General features: G+C 41.3%; 1 protein-coding gene across 1 annotated transcript; it reads right to left on the bottom strand.

Annotated features, from left to right (window-relative positions):
- Positions 1 to 1,537: 1,537 nt before the first annotated feature.
- On the bottom strand, positions 1,538 to 4,247 carry LOC103697773 (growth-regulating factor 7-like). Its single transcript, XM_039122469.1, has 4 exons — positions 3,763 to 4,247; positions 3,441 to 3,611; positions 2,965 to 3,346; positions 1,538 to 2,848 (listed from the first exon to the last, which is right to left on the bottom strand). The coding sequence occupies exons 1-4, from the start codon at positions 4,043 to 4,045 to the stop codon at positions 2,245 to 2,247; spliced, it is 1,440 nt and encodes a 479-aa protein (XP_038978397.1). The 5' UTR covers positions 4,046 to 4,247; the 3' UTR covers positions 1,538 to 2,244.
- Positions 4,248 to 21,865: the final 17,618 nt, after the last annotated feature.

Raw genomic sequence — 21,865 nt, 5'->3', positions numbered from 1 at the left:
TCCTGTTGGGGTTACCAAACGCCCCCTTAAAGACTCAGCTTGACTAGATTTCATCTATATTGCATAGATTTGCCCCTCCTTAGGTAAATAACTACATCTATTTTAATATTTTTTATAATTATAACGTATTTTTGTATCAGTTTAATGATTTTCATATTCTTAACTTCTAAATTTTTTATTTTTTTCTTGGAGGTTTCTAATATTTCATCTACTTGTAGAGATGATGATGTTGATGCCATCGACCCCTAATACCTCGTAGACTATTTATTTAGAAGTTCGATATGTATGTTTTTTATGTTTTCGAAGCAAATTATAAATGTAAATTGACAATGTAAATGTAATCATATTTGATAATATAAATATTTCGAATGATCTGTTTGTTTGTAACATTTGACTTTTGTTATATATGTATGTGATTTTTGTTATGTATTTGTTTGGTAAATAATGTATACATAATTTATTTTTTAAAAAAAAAATTAAGCGTCGGCAATACCAAAAATGGTACAACTCTACCAAAATGGCACGGCGGGCAATGGCAAAGGCCGATGCTTTTAAGCATCGGTAAAGACCCAAGTTGAACCGATGCTTATAAACATTGACAAAGGCCCGAGATATATATATGCGTCGGCGCAAAGTGTCCGCTTTCGTAAAAATTTTCAATCTAATATGTTCGATGCTTTTGCGATGCTTTAGAAAGAGTCCGCAATAAAAATACCGATATTTATATATATTCATTAAAATGCGCTGAAAATAATCTTTTTTTTTTCTTTTTTCTTTCCTTTTTTTTTTTTCTTGTGTAGTGTGTCATGCCTCTCTTTTCTATGATCCCCCAAGATACAACCGAAACTAAGCTGTCCAATGCAACAAGAGTTGAATTAGGATGCAGCCTTTTCCACCAAGAGTACCACATGTCCTTCAGTGTTGTCGATGGCATTTGATTGGACCATCGTTGGAGTAGTTCTTGCAATATAACTGCAGAGTAAGTGCAGTTCAAGAGAACATGTTCCACTGTTTCTTATTCATACAGCAGAGAGGATAATGTTTCTGGCCGAGGCCAATTGCGATTAGCTAGACTGTTGAGAATTCTATTGTGGCAGGCCAAGCAGTTAAAAAATTTTCATCTTTCTACGTATACAAGTTTCTAGACAAAGTGTGAAATGCCACCTCCAAATATGAAGAAATCTTAGCAATTTTTCACTGTTCAATAAATTTATGCAGGAACGAAAGGAGGCCTCCAAGTTGAGGTTGCTCCAAAGATCTCAAGCCATAGACTACTACAGTCTTGTTCAGTTTATGGTCTTCTGCACGTACAGAAAAAAATACAAACCACAGTAGTTCCCCTTACTATCTTGGCCCGTAGTTCTAAGTGTTGTACTAATGTGAATCCCATCATATATATATGAGTTTCACCCTGCCAACTTTCCCGGAATTAATGTCAAACAATGTACAGAGAACATTTTGCCCGCACCAATCATTGACGAAGTTTGAAGGAAACCGAATCTCTCGTCTTCCTACAGCGAAGCAAATGACTCAGAGAAGCAGAAAACTGAGAATCGACTGTTTTCCATTTCCGAACGCAGAGGACTTCGTGTTGGAAACCCCATGTCAGTAACCAAACAGAATACCAGCCTCCTGACATGTTCAAATCCAACAAAACACCAAAGAGCAAGTACGAGAACCTTCGTAGACGTGTACTTAGTCTCATACTAATTATTTGCCAAAAAATTTTTGAATACTTATATAGAATCAAAAAATTTTAAATAATATATTTTATTAAAAAATTTTAATAAAATTTTAGGTTGTTAAAAATGTTATCGGAGCAGTTTCGACCCATAGCCTATGTAGACTAGAAGACACAAGCTCATTAAGACTGACCACAGACCGATCATGATGCTTATGATTAGATTTGCATAAATTTTGATCTTTAGATGTCAGGACTTAAATGAAAAAAAAGCATGTGAGGGTGCGATTATACAATCTGATATATCTTTTAAGGGCAGTGCGAAATAGAATCTGAACTTTCTTTTTTTTTTTTTTTCTTAGGTGAGGTCCCAATTGTTATATCAACAAGATGACGCATGCTAACCCAATGACGAGAACAGGAAAAACAATCAAGAAAACGGCAACTGTGAGACATAAAAGAAAACGAGGTTCGGGGACACAATATACTACTGCTTGGTCTGGTTTGTCCACTGGAGAGGAATCGCGGACCGGGAGGCAGCAACGAAAGTGGGACTTCGGTTGTTACCAGTCAGAGAGCGAAACCAAGGCCTTCTGCAGGACACCAGAAGGAGAGGAAGCTATCCTGGTTGGACTCTCTTGGAGGCTCACCTCATGACTGCCATGAAAACCATGGCTCAGAATGTTGATAAGCCCACGACTACTGGAATCCCCATCATTGGCACCGAACCCTTGCCGTGGAGACGTTGCACTGCTCGTCTGAAGAACCTCACCGAGAGGACCGCCGAGCGGCGAAACAGGGGCCATTTGGATTTGATGATCGGTGCCTTCTCCCGTGCTGGGCATGGAAAGCGTGAGGGTTGACAGCGGAAGCTCACCGGTGGTGGGAACAGATGTTGAGTTGCCAACTTCGGCGGTGGCAGCGGGGGTCGCCGTGGACCAGGCGTCGATGAAGCTCCTGGGGGCTTCTCCGCGGTTGCCGACGGCATTTTCTTCCAGCGAGCAGAGATCGGGATTAAGAAAGGCAGCGTAGTTCATGGTCAGCTGGTCCTCATAATGCTGGAGAACAGGAATGGTGCCATGCGTCAACCCAATCTTCGAATGCATCAGCTCCCACTGCAAGCTTGATTCCATCTCCTCATTATTCCCTTTCATCCAATCCAGGCACCTGGAGAATTATTAAAACCAAAACACTTAACTGTACGTTATGGTGGAGCAAACGAACGAGTCCTCGGATATATTACAAACATGCAAACATGGTCTGCTTTAAACCCAGAAACGGACCGTTGTTCCTCGTTTGGTTCCAAGGATTGGAATGGAATCTTAAGCTCATCCTTGAGGAAGAGGCCAGAGGATTGAGATGGAAGCGGCCTAGAAAGGCTTGCGGTGGTGGTGGTCGTGGTGACGATGGTTGGCGAGTTGGTCGGGACTGCCGTGGTTGGAGGAGCGTTGGTGGAGGTGGGTTTGGTATTGCTAACTTCCACAGGCTTTCTTGAACGAGGGCGACCCCTGTGCATGTGGCGCTCGCAGTACTTCTGGTCCGGCGCCGCATTCCTCGAGCACCTCCACTTCTTCCCGTCCGTCCTCCGGCACCTCCATGGCTCCGGATCCATGCGGTTCGAAAACCTCAAGTTAAACGTACCACCACCACCTCTACCCGCCACCACTGTTTATTAGAACCAAAATAGAAGACAAGAATACATCAGTGAAAAGATTCACCAGAAAGAAAAATAAACAAAAAAAAGAGAGAGAGAACACACGATTTGGGGGGAGGTGATAGGGAGGAGAGTTGGAGATGAGGAGGTCAGAGGGGACAGGAACAGAAGATATGATGTGCTTGTAGATCAGAGCCTGGCGCTGGATTTCCTGCCGCTGCGCCGAAGTCAATGGAAACCCTCTCAGATCACAGCCACCTACGCCCATTCCCACGCCTGCAACACCCACAGGCACCACCCAAACACTGAATTATTTAACGGATTCCACCACCACCTTCCGTAGAAAAGAAGATAAGATGAACGCAAAAAAGACATGATGGAGGAGAGGAAGAAGGGTTAAAGAAAAGGAATAAAAAGAAAAGAAAACCTGGGGATTTGAAGGGAGTGGGAAAAGGCAGCAGAGCTCTTCCACCATCGTAGTCATCGTTCAGAAATAAGGTCGGGCTGCCGCTGAAGGACAGGGTCGAAGTTGGGACGCTACTGCCATCCCCGCTGGTACAAGAAGAAAGGAAGGGAAGCCCAGCCGTGCGGATCAGCTTCTGAGGAGCATATGGGATGTAGTCTGAACCACGGCCAAAGCCAAGGCCCGGACGCTCCCCATCCCCCCTCGTCCTTTTCTTTTTGTCGCCCAAACCAACTCTAGTCTCCATTCTCAGCAAATCCAAGAACCCACTCTGGTTCAAGCCTCGTTCCTTGCTTCTATCAACTTCTACTGTAGCTGTTAGGTCCGTAGCTGTGGATTACTGTGTTTGATTTCTCCGCCAACCGAACTACGATGTATGTATAGCCAAGCTCTCGTTTCACAAGGGGTTGGGAGGCTTTCCTTTTGGGTTTGGACAGTGCTGTTGATGCTTCCCGTGCCTCCGACATTCGCAGCACCGAGGACAAATTGCTAGAGCCGGATAAAGAGCTCTGCCCTCTCTCTCCTGTCCCCCAAACTGGGCTAGCCCAGTAGAGTACTGCTACTAGTCAGGGAGTCAGTCTGGTCGGATTAGATGAACTAAATTGGACACAAATCAAATCAAAAATTTATCAATCTAAATTTTATCAAAAATTTATAACCTATTTATTAAATAAATTAAATAAGATTAAACCGGCTAAATTGATTTTTAACGAATTAAATAGTTTTAAATAAATTAAACAGGATAAGCTGATTTTGTTAAACAAATCAGAAATAGATTAAACATATTTTAAACAGATTAAATAAGTCGGATTGTAACCTGATCTAATTATTAAATAAATTTAAAATTTAAATATGAATCCGACTTATTTAATAAACAGATTTAGATGATTTAATCTAAATTTATTTATGTCAAATTAAACTCAATTTAAAATGGATTCAGATAGGATTGAATCAAAAAATTGAGTCATAAATTGCCTATCTCTGCCGCCAGCTGGCCAACCCTCACATGCTCTCGTGGCATCTATCGTCTTCTGCGTGCTGTGTGACCGCCGATCCATGCTCAGATTCCACCATTCCTTTTCCTTTTCCTGCCCATACCTCCACCTACGGTAGCGAACAAAGTTGCAAACGTGTTAATTGCTAAACAAATGAGAGGGGACACGTTGGTCCACGTCCCTTTAATCACGCATCTGCCGCATCTCTGAATGCTGGTATTCTTTATCCACCTTCAATATCATTTTTCTTTTATAATGATGTTTTTAATCTCTTTGCTTTTTATACTATTAAATAATACACATTAACGTCAAATCTTTTGTTTAGGTTTTTCTATTTGGTCAACAGTATATAATTTTGTTTATAATACTGCTAAGTGATAGTTATGATAGGTTTATAACAGCCATTATTTTGGTTCTTCCATTTAGAACTTTTGATTTTGTTCCAAACATAATTTTATGTATCTCCTCCTCTTGCAAGCTAGACCATAAAAGAAACTAGAATCCTTAATTGGCATTTGGTGACTCAAATAGGATCACTTAGATGATTTTAGATCACCGGTAAAATTACATATCATGAATTACCAGTGATCTAAAATTACATATCATGGATGACTCCAACCCAATGCTGTTCCTTGTTCAGGATCCAAAATCAACCTAATAGAAGATCAGGTCGGGTTGGATCAAGTCCATGGCAAAAATTTCTGACCCAACGGGTCATTTGGGTCGGGTTGGGACCGTTGGGTCCATGTATAACGCGTCCTCAACTCAAAAAATTTGGGTTTGTGTCTGGGTTGCATCTAGATCTGGGTCAGGTCAAAGTCGAGTCCGAATCAAAATTGGGTCGGATCCCTATACTTATCATTCCTTGTGCTTAATTTCTTTTGCAATAAGTGAAAACTACAGAAAGCAGGTTATGCAGAATCACACAAGTGAAAGTGCCTAAAAATCAAAGATTAATGCTATTACAAATTAACCTAATAATGATAGGCTCAACCTTGTTAGCTACAAAAAAAAAAAAAAATTGTTCATGTATGCAATATTTTTTTTTAGTAAAAAAGAATTGCATCTATGCTAATCCTTTTTACTCTGCAATGATATTTTCTAAATTTGTTAAAACACATCTACTACTATTTTTTCTAAGCATACTAATAGAAAAGCATGTATGAGCCAAAATAAAAAATATAATTTTGATAATGACACATGATAAAGTTCAACGGCTACAAAGGACTTATTATAAACCTATCTTCTTCCACATGGCAAAATTATATTCTATTTTATCTTCATTAGTCTGAATTTCCTTCTCAGAGGAACAACATTCTCATTTAATGTAACCAACCTAAGTTTTAATATAAAATTCGTGTCATTCGACAATACACAAAAGATAGTTTCTTTTATTCCTCTCGTCCTCAAACACAAGAAGAGATTAGAGGAATAGAGAGTTATACCCTTAAGCACCCTTGCAGGGTTCAGATCGAGTCGGATCGAATCGGATCGTAGAATGAAAAATTTAAAATTGTTTTAGAATTCAAACAAGTCGAATTGGATCGGGTTGGGTCTGAAACGTAAATCCAACCTAAAAAATAGATTGGGTTTAATTTTGGAACTCGATCCGACTCTACAAATCTTTTAAATCAAATTTGACCGGATCTAAATAGGTTGGATTGGGTAATATTATGGGTCAAGCCGGTCGATTTGCGATCATAGGAATAACTATTTTTTTTATGGCCCCATAAACGTCCTCTATACATCAGCAAAATTTTTAATACGGACGGACCGGATTTAATAATTAGGTGGTACGGCTCTCAATCAAGGTCAAGCTACACATATTGCTGTTCAGAAGTCTGTGTCTTTCCAGCAAATCGCCGGTTATTAACGTCGCAAAGCTCGGTTTATCACGATAAATCATCCCTATTCCGGAAAGCTAAAGCCTAAAGGCGACTGCCATCCATTATTGTAGATAAATTGTAACTCGGATGGCGCGTCTTTTGATGAACTTATTCTACGTAATATCAGGGATAAAAGAAGAATGGCTTAATGAATAGGTGGGGTTGGGGATAGCTATTTCCGGAGGAAAGCCGCGGAGTACGGGAGAGGGAGGATGACGTGGGTGCCTTTTTATGGCATTGATCAAGACCTACTGCGACCCGGCTCTCTCTCCAAATGCCCGCCCCTGCCACTCTCTCCCTCCTCCTCTCCCCTTTCCTGTGACCGGTTTCGTGGAACGTTCCCTCTTCTCTCTCCCTTCCCAAGCCAGGTTCTCGGAACCATTGGTTGCACTCCAGTTGTCTCCTAGTCCTCATTCATTCTTACTTAAATTTTAAACACACCAGATTTTGCGGCTCACCCTTCTCATCCTCTTACTCTGACACAAACATTCATAACAAATACCTAATCAAATGGATTGGAGGTGTTAGTTTGTTAGCCCAAAATAAAACTGATCCTAAGCTGGACTCGAATCTAAACTATATTTATTTTTAGTTAAATTTCAGACCAAGCCTATTTAAAATTTAATATTTTCTATATTTATGCTTGTTCTAGTTAAAAAAAAATCTTCAGATTCGATATGAACCATTTTGATTACTGTAGAAATTGTTGAATAGGATTCAGAATCGAGATCTACTATATCGGAAGTTGAATCATGAGCGAAACTTCTAAAGATTATAACTTGATCATACAACATCTGACTGAGATGATTTTTTTTTTGAAATTAGATAATTTTTCGAGATCTATGACGTGATATCGATCCTTAAAGTATGGGACACACCTATCAATCAAACCCAAATTTCATTGTTTGAATCCTAAAGTGGACCAGTCAAGCCGAAAGTTAACTTTTCGAGAAAGATTATGTCCAAATGTATCTCCTAATTTAAGAAGGATCACGTGGAGCGATAGAAAGCAATATTGATGTAAAAATTAAGATCTAATTTTTATAAAATTTTTGTTTTTTAAGCTTATTTTTGATAGCCATGTCTATTCTAGAAAAGTAAATCCTATTAAAACTAGAAAAGAAATTCGGTCTGAGTTATATAAAGGCAAACCTCGCTATTATAAATAGAGGCTATGTATTTTGATTTTATGACTATAAAAAAAAGAAGTAAATCTTATTTTTGATTTTTTTAATTTTTTTTTAAACTTTTTTAGAAATATTTAAGTTGAGCGGATTAAAAAAAATTTTACTTCTTTCTAATCATATTATTAATGGACCGCAGTGTGTTACATGGGAACCAGTCACAGGAAGGAGTCAACAGGATCCACATGAGTCTGAGGTGCTCTTTTATAAATCACATAACCTTTTGAGTTTTATAATATGGTGCCGCCTTTTTGAGAATGCAACATACTGAACAATCAAGATCAAGTCCTATCATTTTCAATTTTGGAATGGATCAATCAAAGCAAGAATTTTATTTTCGGTAAAAATCTTGACCCAGCATATCTTTCAATTTATAAAGAATTAGATGAAGAAGTTGAAAAAAAAGTCAACAAAAAATTTAGATCTACCCCGTATACGATTTTATTTTTTAATAATTATTTTCACTAGACATATTTATTTCGAAAAAGTTGTATTCTCCTTTAATTAGAAAAAGAATCCGGTCCGAATCGGACCTACTAATATAAATAATGGCTTAATAATTGTGTTTAATAAGGGATTCAGAGAAAAAAAAAGAGGGCTTAAATTCTAATTTTCCTAATTTTGCTCTTTTTGATATATTCTAGTTGAAATATTTTCTTTCTTCAATCCAATCGGACGGAAAAAAAAGCTAGATACTTCTATTTAATGCTGCTACTTCTTAAAATCTTTCTTTCCATACACTCGAATGGTGAATTGTGTATATACATGCTCTAATCGGAAGTATGAATTTCTTGTGCCCAACAACATTTCATTTTTTGGAAATAATATTAGCATTTTTTTTGGTAACAACGCTGGCATGTAGTTTAGAAAATTATTTTATAAAGTATTATACGGTGGTCAAACTTGTTTTTACTTTTCTACAAAAACAACATTTCAATTATTGATAAATAAATCTTTATGGAAGGCTACAATTTTATTATTAAGATTATAAAAAGATTCAACGAATATGTTTCGCATTCTAGTTTATTTTTTTATAACAAAAAGCTACACGTTTTAGTGGGCTATTATTACATATTCAATCTCAATCATGAATATTTAGTTGTCAAATATATTTATATTTATATTTATATAGAAATATATTTATGTAACAATCTAAGACCTCATTCAAAAAATTAGCTAGAAGTGTTATTTGGATTTTTTGACCTCATATGAGTAACCAAAATCTATTAGTATAAAATCGATGTGAGACTAAATATAAGCCGACACAAATCCTCACAAACTTTTTCAATTTAAGCCCTAACATTCTTGATAGGTTAAGAATCCAAATTCAATCACAAACACCATAATCAGTTGGTGGTCAGCCCAAATAGACACATACTGTAGTATCTCTTAGTTTACTCGGGCCATGGGTCAGGTTCATTTTGATATTATTTGTAACAAATCAGAATTTTATTCAAAAAAACTAATAGTTTGATGCTATTGATAAGTTCGTTAATCCTACATACGTTCTCAAAATCTATCTAATATATAATTGATGTAGAATTAAACATCCACCCATCTGGTTATATACAATGATTGGCAGCATCTTGGCAACTTTTGCTTGCGATGGAACCATTTAGAACTTATGCCCCATTGGCATGCAATCAATAAAGCATCTAAATGATAGCTCATCCGTTATATTCTCATTTTCTCTTTTTCTAAAAGCAAAACTAGCTTTGTCAATTTACTTGTAGATATTGTATATAATAAAATTGATTCTCGAAGCTCGAGTTTTTAGGTGCTTTTTTTTAGAAAAAATTCAAGATGCTTCTATCAAAAAAACAAAACTCGACAGTTGCATATTGGCGAACTTATCTCATGGATGGGTACATGTGGGTCGACTTGAGTATTTAACTTCAACTATATTATGGGGGTCATTATACTGCATCCACCGGATGGGGAGCGATTGGTGTCTTCACTTCGGCAACAACAAAAGAATCTAAAAGGTATGTACAAAAAAAAAAAAAAAGGAATCTAAAAGGACGATAAGACATGGCTAGAGGACTGCGAAAGCAACCTACCACCGGCGAGGAAGCAACATTAAAACAATTATCTATCAACAGAGAGAAAGATGGTAAAGCCAGTGGGCCAATCTCGATCATCCTTTCCATTAGTTGTTGTCATTATTTCCTTTATGGTACTCTAGCTGGTCGGATTGGGCCTGGGAGCCCCGATCCGCCGGATTTCCCAAAGTGTATCTCGACGGTTGGCGTCGGCATTAAAGAGAGCAGTAGGGACCTAGAATTTGTAATTAGAGACCACGATATTATATTGGTGGTGGCTGAGAATCGGTAAATCTTCGATATGTTTGTTGTCAGAACTTAGAGCTGCATAAGTGAACATCACCTATACGAGACTTGTGTTGGGTGTAGATCATAATTTTCTCGAGGAAGACTCGACCACTGTGATTGAGTGGGTTCGAAATCGGAGATGCACTGCTGGTGGAAGGCTGTTGCTCTACGACATCTATAGACTTCTAGATGAGTGTGGCTTTTGTTAGGCCACACATATCTACAAGGAGTCGAACGATGCTGCTGGGTTACTTTTTTGGCTCACTATTCAGGAGATTTTATTTAGGAGAATCACGTGTCTGTGCCTGATCCCTTGTGCATTTTTCTTTTTTCTGATTTTATTGACTGCATGAACGTTCGTATGTGAACCGCCACCGTAAAAATAAATAAATAAGTAAATAAATAAATAAATAAATAAAAGGCTAAGATGGATGAAGGGCGGAGGACCATTGCACGTCGAAAGGTAGGGGCTTGTCAAGATAGGGATAGTCGTGGGTCACATCATCTTGCACATGGCCATTATTCGGCCACCATTACTCTACCATAACCTGGACCACTCACAAAGCTAGCCATTTCTCATTTAGGTATCATCCCTTTGTAAAAACTAGCACAGTTCTAGGGTAACATGGAAGATTCATACAAAAGAATCTAAAATAGCTGTTATTTTATATATTTTACTATATATTTTATATTATTAAAAGTCTACCAAAGTATGGAGCACAATGCTGACAAACTTTATTTTGATTCTAGCATCAAAGATATATTTAGATGGAAGATATTATCTTTGTGAGATGATTTACCCATGTTAAATAAAGAATTGCACAAACATGTAAAAAGACATCGCAACTTGATCCAGATGTAGCAAAAATGAAAAGAAATTGCATGGAGTTAGAGGCATAAATGATATCCTTTTGCACTACAAGAATATATCATAGATGAAAGGCGTCTCGTATCAAGACCTAAACTATCCATATTATCTTGACAGGTAAATCATAATTTTATTTGGACGATCTATCATGTCTCTTGCTCTTTCTTGCACCGTTTTTCAAAATGGGGATGTCAAAGTGCAGTCAAATTTTTTAATACTGAGAATCCAAATCCAATTTGGTGAACTTTATAGAAAAAAGGCTAACCTACATGCACCCCATTTTGCTTGAAAAGAAATGCAGCCATACAAGTAGAACGTTTCCTGCTATAGCACATAAGATATGCTGAGAGTAAAAACATATTTTAGGTTATAACAAATAGTACAATAAAGATAGCATATGAAGATCAAAATTGGAACTAGAGATCCTATGAATGAAATATACACAAAAAGCATTTCTCTTTTCTCTAACAAAACAAAATAAGCATTTCAAGATGTCATAGTCGACGGATTAGCACAATAAATAAATCCAAGCACTTCAAAACCCCAAAAATACTTTTCTATAATCACAATCCTCTCCGGCTTCTTCGGGCACAATGGGTGCGGAGGAGCTGCGGTCGTTTCGCAGCCACCCTGCGGTAGCCGATCACACTCAACTGCCATGGGAATCGTAGCGGTGAGCCGTTCAAATTTGCGCTATAAGACCCCTCCTCCCTAGAGATCAACCCACCTTTGATCCACCTCCGAGCCTTCTCCTCCTTCTTCATCTTCTCACTCCTCCTTTTCCAGTGGCCGGTGTGCCACCTTGGCCAAGCACCACCACCCAAGATCTCTCTCCTATTTTTTTTGTTCCTAAGTCCACTTCATTGCCAAAAGCGCCGCCGCGGCCGCCACTTGACTGCCGGACCAAGCCACCCTCAGCCGAGATCTCCCTCTCCACCACTCATCGGTGAGTTCTCCTTCTCCTTGTCCCTATGTTCTTCCATTCAAAACTGAATCAAGCTTTCTTCCCCTATTTTGAATCCAAACCAAGGATGTCCTTGGTTTTCCTCTTCGCGGCCGAGCCATCGTGGCACCGTGCCACTTGCCACAGCCACCTTGCAGCCAGCTGTGCCTTCACGAGCCGCTGGTCGGTCCACCGCCAAGCCATCAACCACCTTTTTCTTTCTTCTTTCTGATGGGCACACCAGAGCTGATTATCTACCCGTCTAGTCCACCATCTTATTTGCATATTTATTTTATTTTTTATTTCTGGGCTTGTTTGCATTTTAGGGCTTATTTGTGTTATTTTTGGGCTTATTTGGAGTTATTTCTATGTAAGGGGGTTTTATGTTACTTGTATTTATTTGGGCCCTATATATAGGGGACTATTTTCATTAGGGTTTAATGAAGTATTGAAAGTTTTCTCCCCCACCTCTTCTTCCAGCCTCTCTTCCTCCTTTCCCGTCTCTCTCTTCCTCCTCTCTTCTTCTCCCTCTTCTTCCCTTCTCTGCCTCTCTTCCTCTCTTATTCTCCTCCTCTTCTTCCTCCCTCTTCCTCTGTCTCTTGGTTTTGCAGAAGCTACAGTCTTCAGAGGTTGATCTGTCACCACAGCATTCTTCCCGTGTCCTTTGTTTTCAATTTCTTTGCAGCAGCTGCAATCATCCCGACGTGGACTTTCACCGCGCTACAGCCTTTCTCCCATCTTGGTCCAGCATCAACTTGATGGGGACATCAGAACTGATTATCTACCCGCCTAGTCCACCATCTTATTTGTATATTTATTTTATTTTTTATTTCTAGGCTTGTTTGCATTTTAGGACTTATTTGGAGTTATTTCTGTATAAGGGGGTTTTATGTTACTTGTGTTTATTTGGGCCCTATATATAGGGGACTATTTTTATGATTAGGGTTTAATGAAGTATTGAAAGTTTTCTCCCCCACCTCTCTTCTTCTGGCCTCTCTTCCTCCCTTCCCGTCTCTCTCTCTTCCTCCTCTCTTCTTCTCCCGCTTCTTCCCTTCTCTGCCTCCCTTCCTCTCTTATTCTCCTCCTCTTCTTCCTTCCTCTTCCTCTTCCACTGCCGGCTTCAACGGGGAAGGAGTCCCTAGATTTGCCGTCGCTCCCATTTCCCACGGCCATGCACAACACCAGCAGCTCCGCCAGCCCCTCCGCCCTTCTTTCGGCCAGCCTGTGACAGCTTCGGATGCCCTCCACCCATGTCGGGCAGAAGCCATTCGCCACCATGATCGGCTGCCGCCTGTCGCCGCCGACCATTGAGCCGCGGCCACGAGCTTCGTCACTGTCTCTTACGGCCGTTTCGCAGCTGCCGCTGAGGAGATCGGACCATCCTCCCAACTCGATCGAGAGGTTGAAGACGAAGTCAAGGTAATGGGTAAGTTCTAAATCCGTTACCCACAATCCGGTAGCCCGGGTCCAAAATTCAAAAAAAAAAAATTGCATGTGATCTGCACGTGCTAGAGATAACGGTTATCGGAGCGGGTTGTGACCGAATGTTGCCCAGATAGACAACCCAAGAGGGGGGGAGGGTGAATTGGGTTTTTAAATTAACTTAGCTAATTAAAACTTTGTGGATGATTAACTAAATACTATATCCAGTTATTTAATTAAAGCTAAGTGCTGTGAGTAATGTGTGGGGAAGAAGATGAGAGACAATGCACTACAAACACAAAGTTTTATAGTGGTTCGGAGCTAACCCTTGCTCCTACGTCCACTCCCCAAGTCTCACTTGGGAATTTCACTATAACCCCCTTGGATTACAGCCGGTTGTTTTGCAAGCTTACAACCGAACTTGTTGTTTTACGAGCTCACAACGAACTCGGTCGGTTTTTCCAGGCTCACCGACTAGAACCAACCCCGATTGTTTTCCCGGGCTCACAATCAAACCCTTACACTCGTTGGTTTTAAACGGCTCACCAACCAACCTTAATCCCCTTGATTCAATCCCCCGATTGAATCAAGTAAATACACGAGATAGAAGAAAACAGAAGATAGCTTCTCAAAAAGCAGATTTAAAACAATATAATCGTAAAGGAGTTAGAAGCCCTCAAACGCTTTTAAGATGGTGAAGAGGTGTGGCTTCTGGAACTCCGGTCTCCTCTTGAAAGAGTGATCGACCTGAAAGCAGGAGGAGGAAGCTTTGAATGCTGGGAAGATGTTGGTGGAGCAGTAAATGCAGATCTCCCCTTTTTCTCGTTGAAGAGCACTTAGAGAGCTTGAAGACTTGAATGCTAGGAGTGGAATGTGTGTTCTCTCCCTTGCTACAGTCTTCTGTGGCTATTTAAGCCAACCCCCACGGAAACTAGCCGTTACTCTGCTTTTTCTGGCCGTTCTGCACACTCTGCGCAGCCTGACAATGTGACCGTTGGTGGGTTGGAGTCGACTCGCGCGATCAGGAGTCGACTCGGCTGTAGCAGGAGTCGACTCGAGCTTTTCCGGAGTCGACTCGGCAACTGTTCCCAGTTTGAATTAAAGTTGCCGTCTTGACTGGAAGTCGACTCGTCTTGACCCGGAGTCGACTCGCCAACTTCTGGCGCTGACCTGGCAATTTTGGAGTCGGCTCATCCTCTGTAGTCCGTGGATCCAAATTTGAATTTTGTCCACTCGAGTCGACTCGACTGTCCTAGGAGTCGACTCGAATCTCAGAGCCCGAACTCCCGATTCTCTGTCTTTTGGCTCATCCAGTCTTGGAGTCGACTCGAACTTCCTTGGAGTCGACTCGGCTCTCAGTTTCCAAAAGTTGGTCTTCTGCCTTTTGACGTGAAGCTTGTCTTGGAGTCGACTCGAGCTGTCTGGGAGTCGACTCGAATCTCAGAGGCAGTAACATGGTCTTCTGTCTGTCGATGGTCGCACAGTCTCGGAGTCGACTCGCGTACTGCGGGAGTCGACTCGAATCTCAGAGTCCATAAAACGCTCTCTGACTTTTTCTTTGTGTACCGCTGGGATTCGACTCGCGTTCCACTGGAGTCGACTCGAATCTCAGAGTCCATAAAACGCTCTCTGACTTTTTCTGTGTGTACCGCTGGGAGTCGACTCGCGTTCCACTGGAGTCGACTCGAATCTCAGACCTGAAAAACTGCTCTTCTGTCCTTCTGTCTGTTTTCAGTCGGAGTCGACTCGTACTGATCAGGAGTCGACTCGAGCTCGTGCCAGTGACCTTGATACGCTTGGAGTCGACTCGTGATACTCGGGAGTCGACTCGTATCTCAGACATTGGTTCATGCAGACTTCTTAACTTATCCAAAATGCTATGAACCAAGTCTAGAGACACTTGGACAGGATTTTCACTGAAACACTCAATTGAATTCATTAGTAATCACAAGATATACTCCAATGCTTTGAGCTCATCAAAATCAAACGGGGTTTTAATCAATCACTCCACAATCTCCCCCTTTTTGATGATGACAAAACTTTGAGTATATGTAAAATGAGTTGCTCAGTAAATAATGAAATAAACTCCATAAATGAATTCAAATGTCTGATAATTTAATTTATCCAAGTTTGAAAGGAGTGAAACATTAAATTTGGGAGTTAAAGTTCCCCCTTTCATTTGAAATTATATAAGCCTTCATATTCTGCAATCAATTGTTTGGCTTATATGACATTAATGATTTAGCTTGATTAAAATTCAGATTCTCCCCCTCAACATATGCATTCAACTATGTTTTGATTTTCTGAATTTCCTCTTCATGCTTTGAAGTTTTTTTTGAGCTGAATTTTATCTTTAGAGGGAAAATCTGTCAATTTGTTCTTGAGTAGGATTCAGCTAATCTCCGAATATCCCTTGAATAGATTCTGGAGATTACTCCATTAGGAGCCCCAAAAGAGAGATAATGAGCCTCGAGGTACCGAATCCACTTAGAACAAATTTATGTATGTTTTTAAGAGTTTATCGTTTTATTTATTTCCATTGATTTCTTTTACATATTTTTTAATATTTCTCCCCTTTTACATATTTTATACTTACACATTTCTCCCCCTTTTTGTCATCATACCAAAAAGGAGGTAATCACACACAATCAATGACACAAATGGCACAGTCAATCATCAAATGGCACAGAAATGAAGATAAGATGTCTACTCATTGTATTGATATGAAGGTGAATACATTTGAGCATACAATAGGTAAAGCAAGAACAATACAAAAGAAGACAAAACACAACTCAAAATCATCTATGACCTCCTCGAGGATGTGGCTCCCCCTCTCGAGGATACATCTCCTCCTCTGGAGGATGTAGCTCCCCCTCTCGAGGATACATCTCCTCCTCTGGAGGATGTAGCTCCCCCTCTCGAGGATACATCTCCTCCTCTGGAGGATGTAGCTCCTCCTCTCGAGGATGTGACTCCTCCTCTCAATCGGCTCTGCTCCATGAGGAGGGCGACTGCCTCTGTAACATGGCCCAGCTGCGTGATAATAGACGTGGTGGCTCTGCTATGTGTAGTGGAGAGCTCAGTCACCGACGTCTGAAGCCCAGTCACCGAGGTCTGAAGTGCATCCAGCTTGTCGATGAGCACATTCGACAAGCGCTCGGCCCCCTCGGTGGTGGTGTGCATGTCACGGCGGATGTCATCCCGCATCCTCCTCGTGGTGCTCGTGACCTCGCTCATGCTGTGGAACTGGGCCTGCACCAGGGTCCTAATGTTGTAGATCTCCTGCCGCACTTCAGCCGTCATGTCTGTCACGGCTGTCAAGGATGGGACCAATGCTGAGAATGGAGTGGGTGCAGGAGTGGGAGCTGGCACGGAACCTCGGAGCTCCCGGAGCAGCTCGTCCCTCAAATCTCGGACGATCTCCTGCCGCAGCTCCCGGAGCTGCTCTGGATCAATACGGACCTCCATAGATGGTGGAGCTGAGGAGGAAGGTCCGGCAGAGGTGGTAGGAGCAGGAGGAGTGGATGGAAGGTCTGGATGGTCTGGGAACTCTGGGTAGTCAGAATCTGGCTCAGGACTGGGTGATGGTCTGGTGGTCTGAGCGGTGAGAGTGGACTTCCTAACCCAGATCCCTTCTCTCTTCCGAAATCCCATCCTGTGCATGGTCTCCGTACCCAAGCGATCAGTCCATCGCAAGGCACGAGAGGGTTCCTTCTCAGGAATGGAAATTTCGTACTGCCTAAAGAGAAGAGTGAATATCATTCCGTATGGGAGGGAGAGCCTAGGTCTATCCAGGGGCTCACACATATACCTATAAATGAGCTTGGGGAAGTTGACCGGGGTGTCCTGAAGAATGTAAGACATAATAGCTAGGTCCCTCTCATTCACAAAATCAAATCTCCCTGTCTTAGGGAAGATGGACCTGGACAAAATGCTCAAAAGGATTCTCACTTCAATAGGAAGTGAGCTAGCAGATACCTCATCTAGGGGAGACTGAGGTGGATGCCCTAAGACGATCGTAAGGGCCTCAAATCTATCCTCAGGATGTGCAGGAGCCACCCCTACTAATGGAAGGTGGAGGATATGGGCAATGAGGTCCTCTGTGACACGCAATGGGACACCTAATACCGTGCCCTCAATACCTCCATCTCTCCGATGGACGGTACTGTAGAACTCTTGAACTAGGCCAGGATAGGTGGGAAGGTCCAAGGTGAGGAAGTACTCTAGACCCTGGGCTCTAAGCCTATCGCCTATGGTGAATCCTTCCCGGGAGAGATAGTCGAAAGTGACATACCTCCCGGAGGTGACGGCCTTCCCGGCCAACGGCCTAACATGAACCACCCTAGGCGGGGAACGATCCGGAGGAGGTTGCCTCGCGGGATCGTGCCGCGCCTTGGAGCGCCGCTCGGGACCGGCCACGGGACGGGACCTCTTTCTAACAACTCCCTTGCGAGGCATCTTGACCTAAACGAGATGAAAACCTAGAGAACGAAGAAGGATCGATAGAGGAAGCTCGGGACTGACCTGAAAAGACCTAGGAACGGACGGAAACTCAATGTCCGGCGAAGAATCGACGGGAAAAGGGCTTGGAGACGATCGAGGACGACCTAGGAGTCGGCTCTAGGGCTTTGTGAACAGTGGCGGCTTGAGAAAAAGTGTTTGCGAAACGACAAACCTAGGGTTAAAAAGTCGGATCCCGACTGCGAGTCGACTCCCCTGAGTCGCGAGTCGACTCGACCTTGAGTCGACTCCAGAAAATGCGCGAGTCGACTCTCCTTATGCGCCTGTAGACTTCGAGTCGACTCCCGACAATGTGCGAGTCGACTCCCCCTCAGCTGGACACTTTGCGAGTCGACTCCCCCAAATGCGCGAGTCGACTTCCCCTTAGGAGCCGGCTCTGAAACTTACTCGAGTCGTCTCTAACCTTGGCACGCACTTAAAAATCATGCTATAACCGTGCCAAATGAGGGAAAATCACCTAGTTGGGATCTGATTTGATGATCATTGAATAGAAACTCTATTTTAACCTCATTTTAATCATCAAAATCAATTAATCTAGTGGAAACTCCCACTATGATGGGTCAATCACTCTGATGACCCAAAGATTGATTCATAGATTGATTTTGATGATCACAAAACCTTGAAGTATAGATACTAATGTTTATGTTGCAAGGAGAAAGATATTTATTTTGCAAGGAACATAGCAAGTTGGAAGAACACAAGAAGGCCTCCAAAGCTCTCAAGTTGGAAGAAAGCTACAATTTATTGGCCCAAGTTTAAAGTTCAAAGGATTCAAATTGGAGGAGTAAAATCAAAAGAAAAATTCAAAAGAACAGTCTTCGAGTCGACTCCAGTGGAATTCGAGTCGACTCCGGAGAAGTATGAGTCGACTCCGGAGAAGTATGAGTCGACTCCTAGGAGTCACAGGCAGAAAAGTCAGAGAGCAGTTTTCGGGTCTGAGATTCGAGTCGACTCCCGCATTGCACGAGTCGACTCCGAGACTCCGCGACCATCAACAGACAGAAAACCAAGTTACTGCCTCTGAGATTCGAGTCGACTCCCAGACAGCTCGAGTCGACTCCAAGGCAGCGCTACACCAAGATGGCAGAAGGCTGTGTTTCGCAAACTGAGAGCCGAGTCGACTCCAAGGAAGTTCGAGTCGACTCCAAGACTGGACAAGCCAAAAGACAAAGGATCGGGAGTTCGGGCTCTGAGATTCGAGTCGACTCCCAGGACAGTCGAGTCGACTCGAGAGGACAAAATTCAAAATTGGATCCACGGACTTCAGTGGATGAGCCGACTCCGAAATTGCCAAGTCAGCTCCAGAAGTTGGCGAGTCGACTCCAGGTTAAGACGAGTCGACTCCCAGTCGAGGCAAGCACATTAATTCAAATTTGGAACAGTGGCCGAGTCGTCTCCGGTAAAACACGAGCCGACTCCTGCAACAGGCGAGCCGACTCCTGATCGCGCGAGTCGACTCCGATCCCAACGGTAACATTGTCAGGAAATGCAGACTGTGTCCAACGGCTCTTTTTCTTGTCTCTAACGGCTATATTCTTGTTTCCACGCCATCTAAAGCTATAAAAACAAGAAGAGAGCTAGGGGAGAACTCATGGAAGTGGGAGAGATCATCTAGGAAAGAGATCTCAAAGAGATTACAAAGGAAATCTCCCATAAGCACACAAGGGCCATCCAAAGCGAAATAGAGAGAAGAAGAGCATCCAAGAGAATCCCAAAGCTTCCTCTCCATCCGTGTGCTGCCTCAGTGATCCTCTACCTCGTGCCAAATCAGAAGAGGGTCAAGTAAAGAAGAAGCCGAGCTCCTCCATCTTCAAAACTCGTTTGAGGGCTTCTCTTTACTCTATTTGTTTATATTGTTATATTTGCTTGCTTAAGAAGCTTTGATTTGTTTTTATTCTTTGTTTTAATATCTTGTAACTTGATTCAATCAAGGGATTGAATCAAGGGGTTAAAGGTTTGTTGGTGAGCCAAAGGGAAAACCAACGGTGTAAGGTTTGTTGGTGAGCCAAAGGGAAAACCAACGGGGTTTAGGTTTGTTGGTGAGCCGAGGGTAAAACCAACGTGTAAGGGTTCGATTGTGATCCCGGGAAAACAATCGGGGGTGGTTCTAGTCGGTGAGCCTGGGAAAACCGACCGAGTTCGTTGTTATCTCGCAAAACAACAAGTTGGGTTGTGAGCTTGTAAAACAACCGGCTGTAATCTGTAGGATTATAGTGGAATTCCCAAGAGGTCTTGGGGAGTGGATGTAGGTGCTGGGGTGCACCGAACCACTATATGTTTATTGTGTTTGTGATGCTTTTTGTCATTGTCTAACTTGCTTACTTAGATATATTGCTTGCTTAACTCGTATCTACGCATCCCTTAGTTGCAAGCATACTCAATTTACTTAATCAAGTCCCATTTAATAAATCATACTGTTGCTAAGTTTAAATTCCACTGTGCATCTATATAACTTAGCATAGTTAATCAAAAAGTCTTAGAAGTAGTTTAAAAGTTTTAAAAGACCCAATTCACCCCCCCCTCTTGGGTTGTATCTACTGGGCAACAAGTGGTATCAGAGCAGGTGCTCAAATATTATTTGTAGTCTTAACCGACTAGAGCCAAAGATCATGACAACTCAAATAGATAGTTTTCTAGGAGAAGGACAATCAATTGATACACCTCCACTGTTTAATGGTATAAACTACCCACATTGGAAAATACGCATGCGCATTTTCATTCAATCACAAAACTATTATCTATGGAAAATCATAATAAATGACCTTCACACACTCTCTCATATTAATGAGAAGGACTTAGCACAATTAAATGCTAATGCTATGAACATATTATATTGTGCTATTCAAGAAACAAAGTTTAATGAAATTTCTGCATGCTTATCTGCTAAGGAGATCTGGGATACTTTAGAAAATATTTATGATAAATCTCAGATTAGCTCTCATATGCTTCAATTATATACTAACAATGAGACTGCAGAAAAGGGTGATGAATCTCCCTCAGTCGAGTCGACTCCAAGTAGCTCAGAGTCGACTCCCAAGTTAGTCGAGTCGACTCCAATAAGGTCCGAGTCGACTCCGAGGCAAATCAGCTTCCTAAAGACAAAGAAAAAGAGGAAGCAAGAAGAAAGGAAGAAAGAGATAAAAAGGAAGAAAGCCTTGACCAAGAAAGAGTCAAGCCAAAAAATAAAGGTTAGGAGCAACAATGATGATATTAGCTCCAAGAAACTACAAGAGGTAACTGACTTGTGCTTTATGGCACAAGAAGACAAGGTAAAATCTGAATCTACTCTTACCTCAAATGATTTTCAAGAAGAATTCTCTTATGATGAATTATTAAATGCTTTTCATGAGTTGTATAGTGATTGTAGAAAATTATCTGTAAAGAATAAAAATCTTAAGAAACTAAATTCTGAAAATGAAAGCTTAAGGTCATTTTCAGAAGAATTGATTCAGAAAAATCATAGCTTAATTAAAGAAAATCAAAACTTAAGTAATGAAATTAACCAATTAAGATGTTTTATTAACAAATTCACTGTGAGTTCAGAAAGATTAAAAATAATGTTTGAAAGCCAACATGCTGATTTTGATAAATCAAAATTTAGCTTGACTCCTTCACTTAGCCATAAATCTCTAGAGAAAAAGGTTATCAATTTACCAAGCAAACCATTAAATAAGATAACTTATTTCAAAAATGAAAAGGATGGGAATAACAACTTTACCTATCGTTCTAGTATAATTAAATCAAATGGTAAAGTTATTACTATTAAACAGATATGGGTTGCAAAAGGAACCATATGTCCTAACTCTCAAGGACTCAAGCAAGCTTGGGTACCCAAAATGAGAAAATGAGGATGTACACATAGGTGTACCAAGGTACCTATGGAACATAAAGAAACTTAAAAAGTTATTAACAAAAAAA

The sequence above is a fragment of the Phoenix dactylifera genome, unplaced genomic scaffold (genome assembly GCF_009389715.1).
Source record: "Phoenix dactylifera cultivar Barhee BC4 unplaced genomic scaffold, palm_55x_up_171113_PBpolish2nd_filt_p 001534F, whole genome shotgun sequence".
NCBI classification, from domain to species: domain Eukaryota; kingdom Viridiplantae; phylum Streptophyta; class Magnoliopsida; order Arecales; family Arecaceae; genus Phoenix; species Phoenix dactylifera.
The sequence above is the reverse complement of the archived record's forward strand: the minus strand, read 5'-3'. Positions and strand labels throughout refer to the sequence as shown.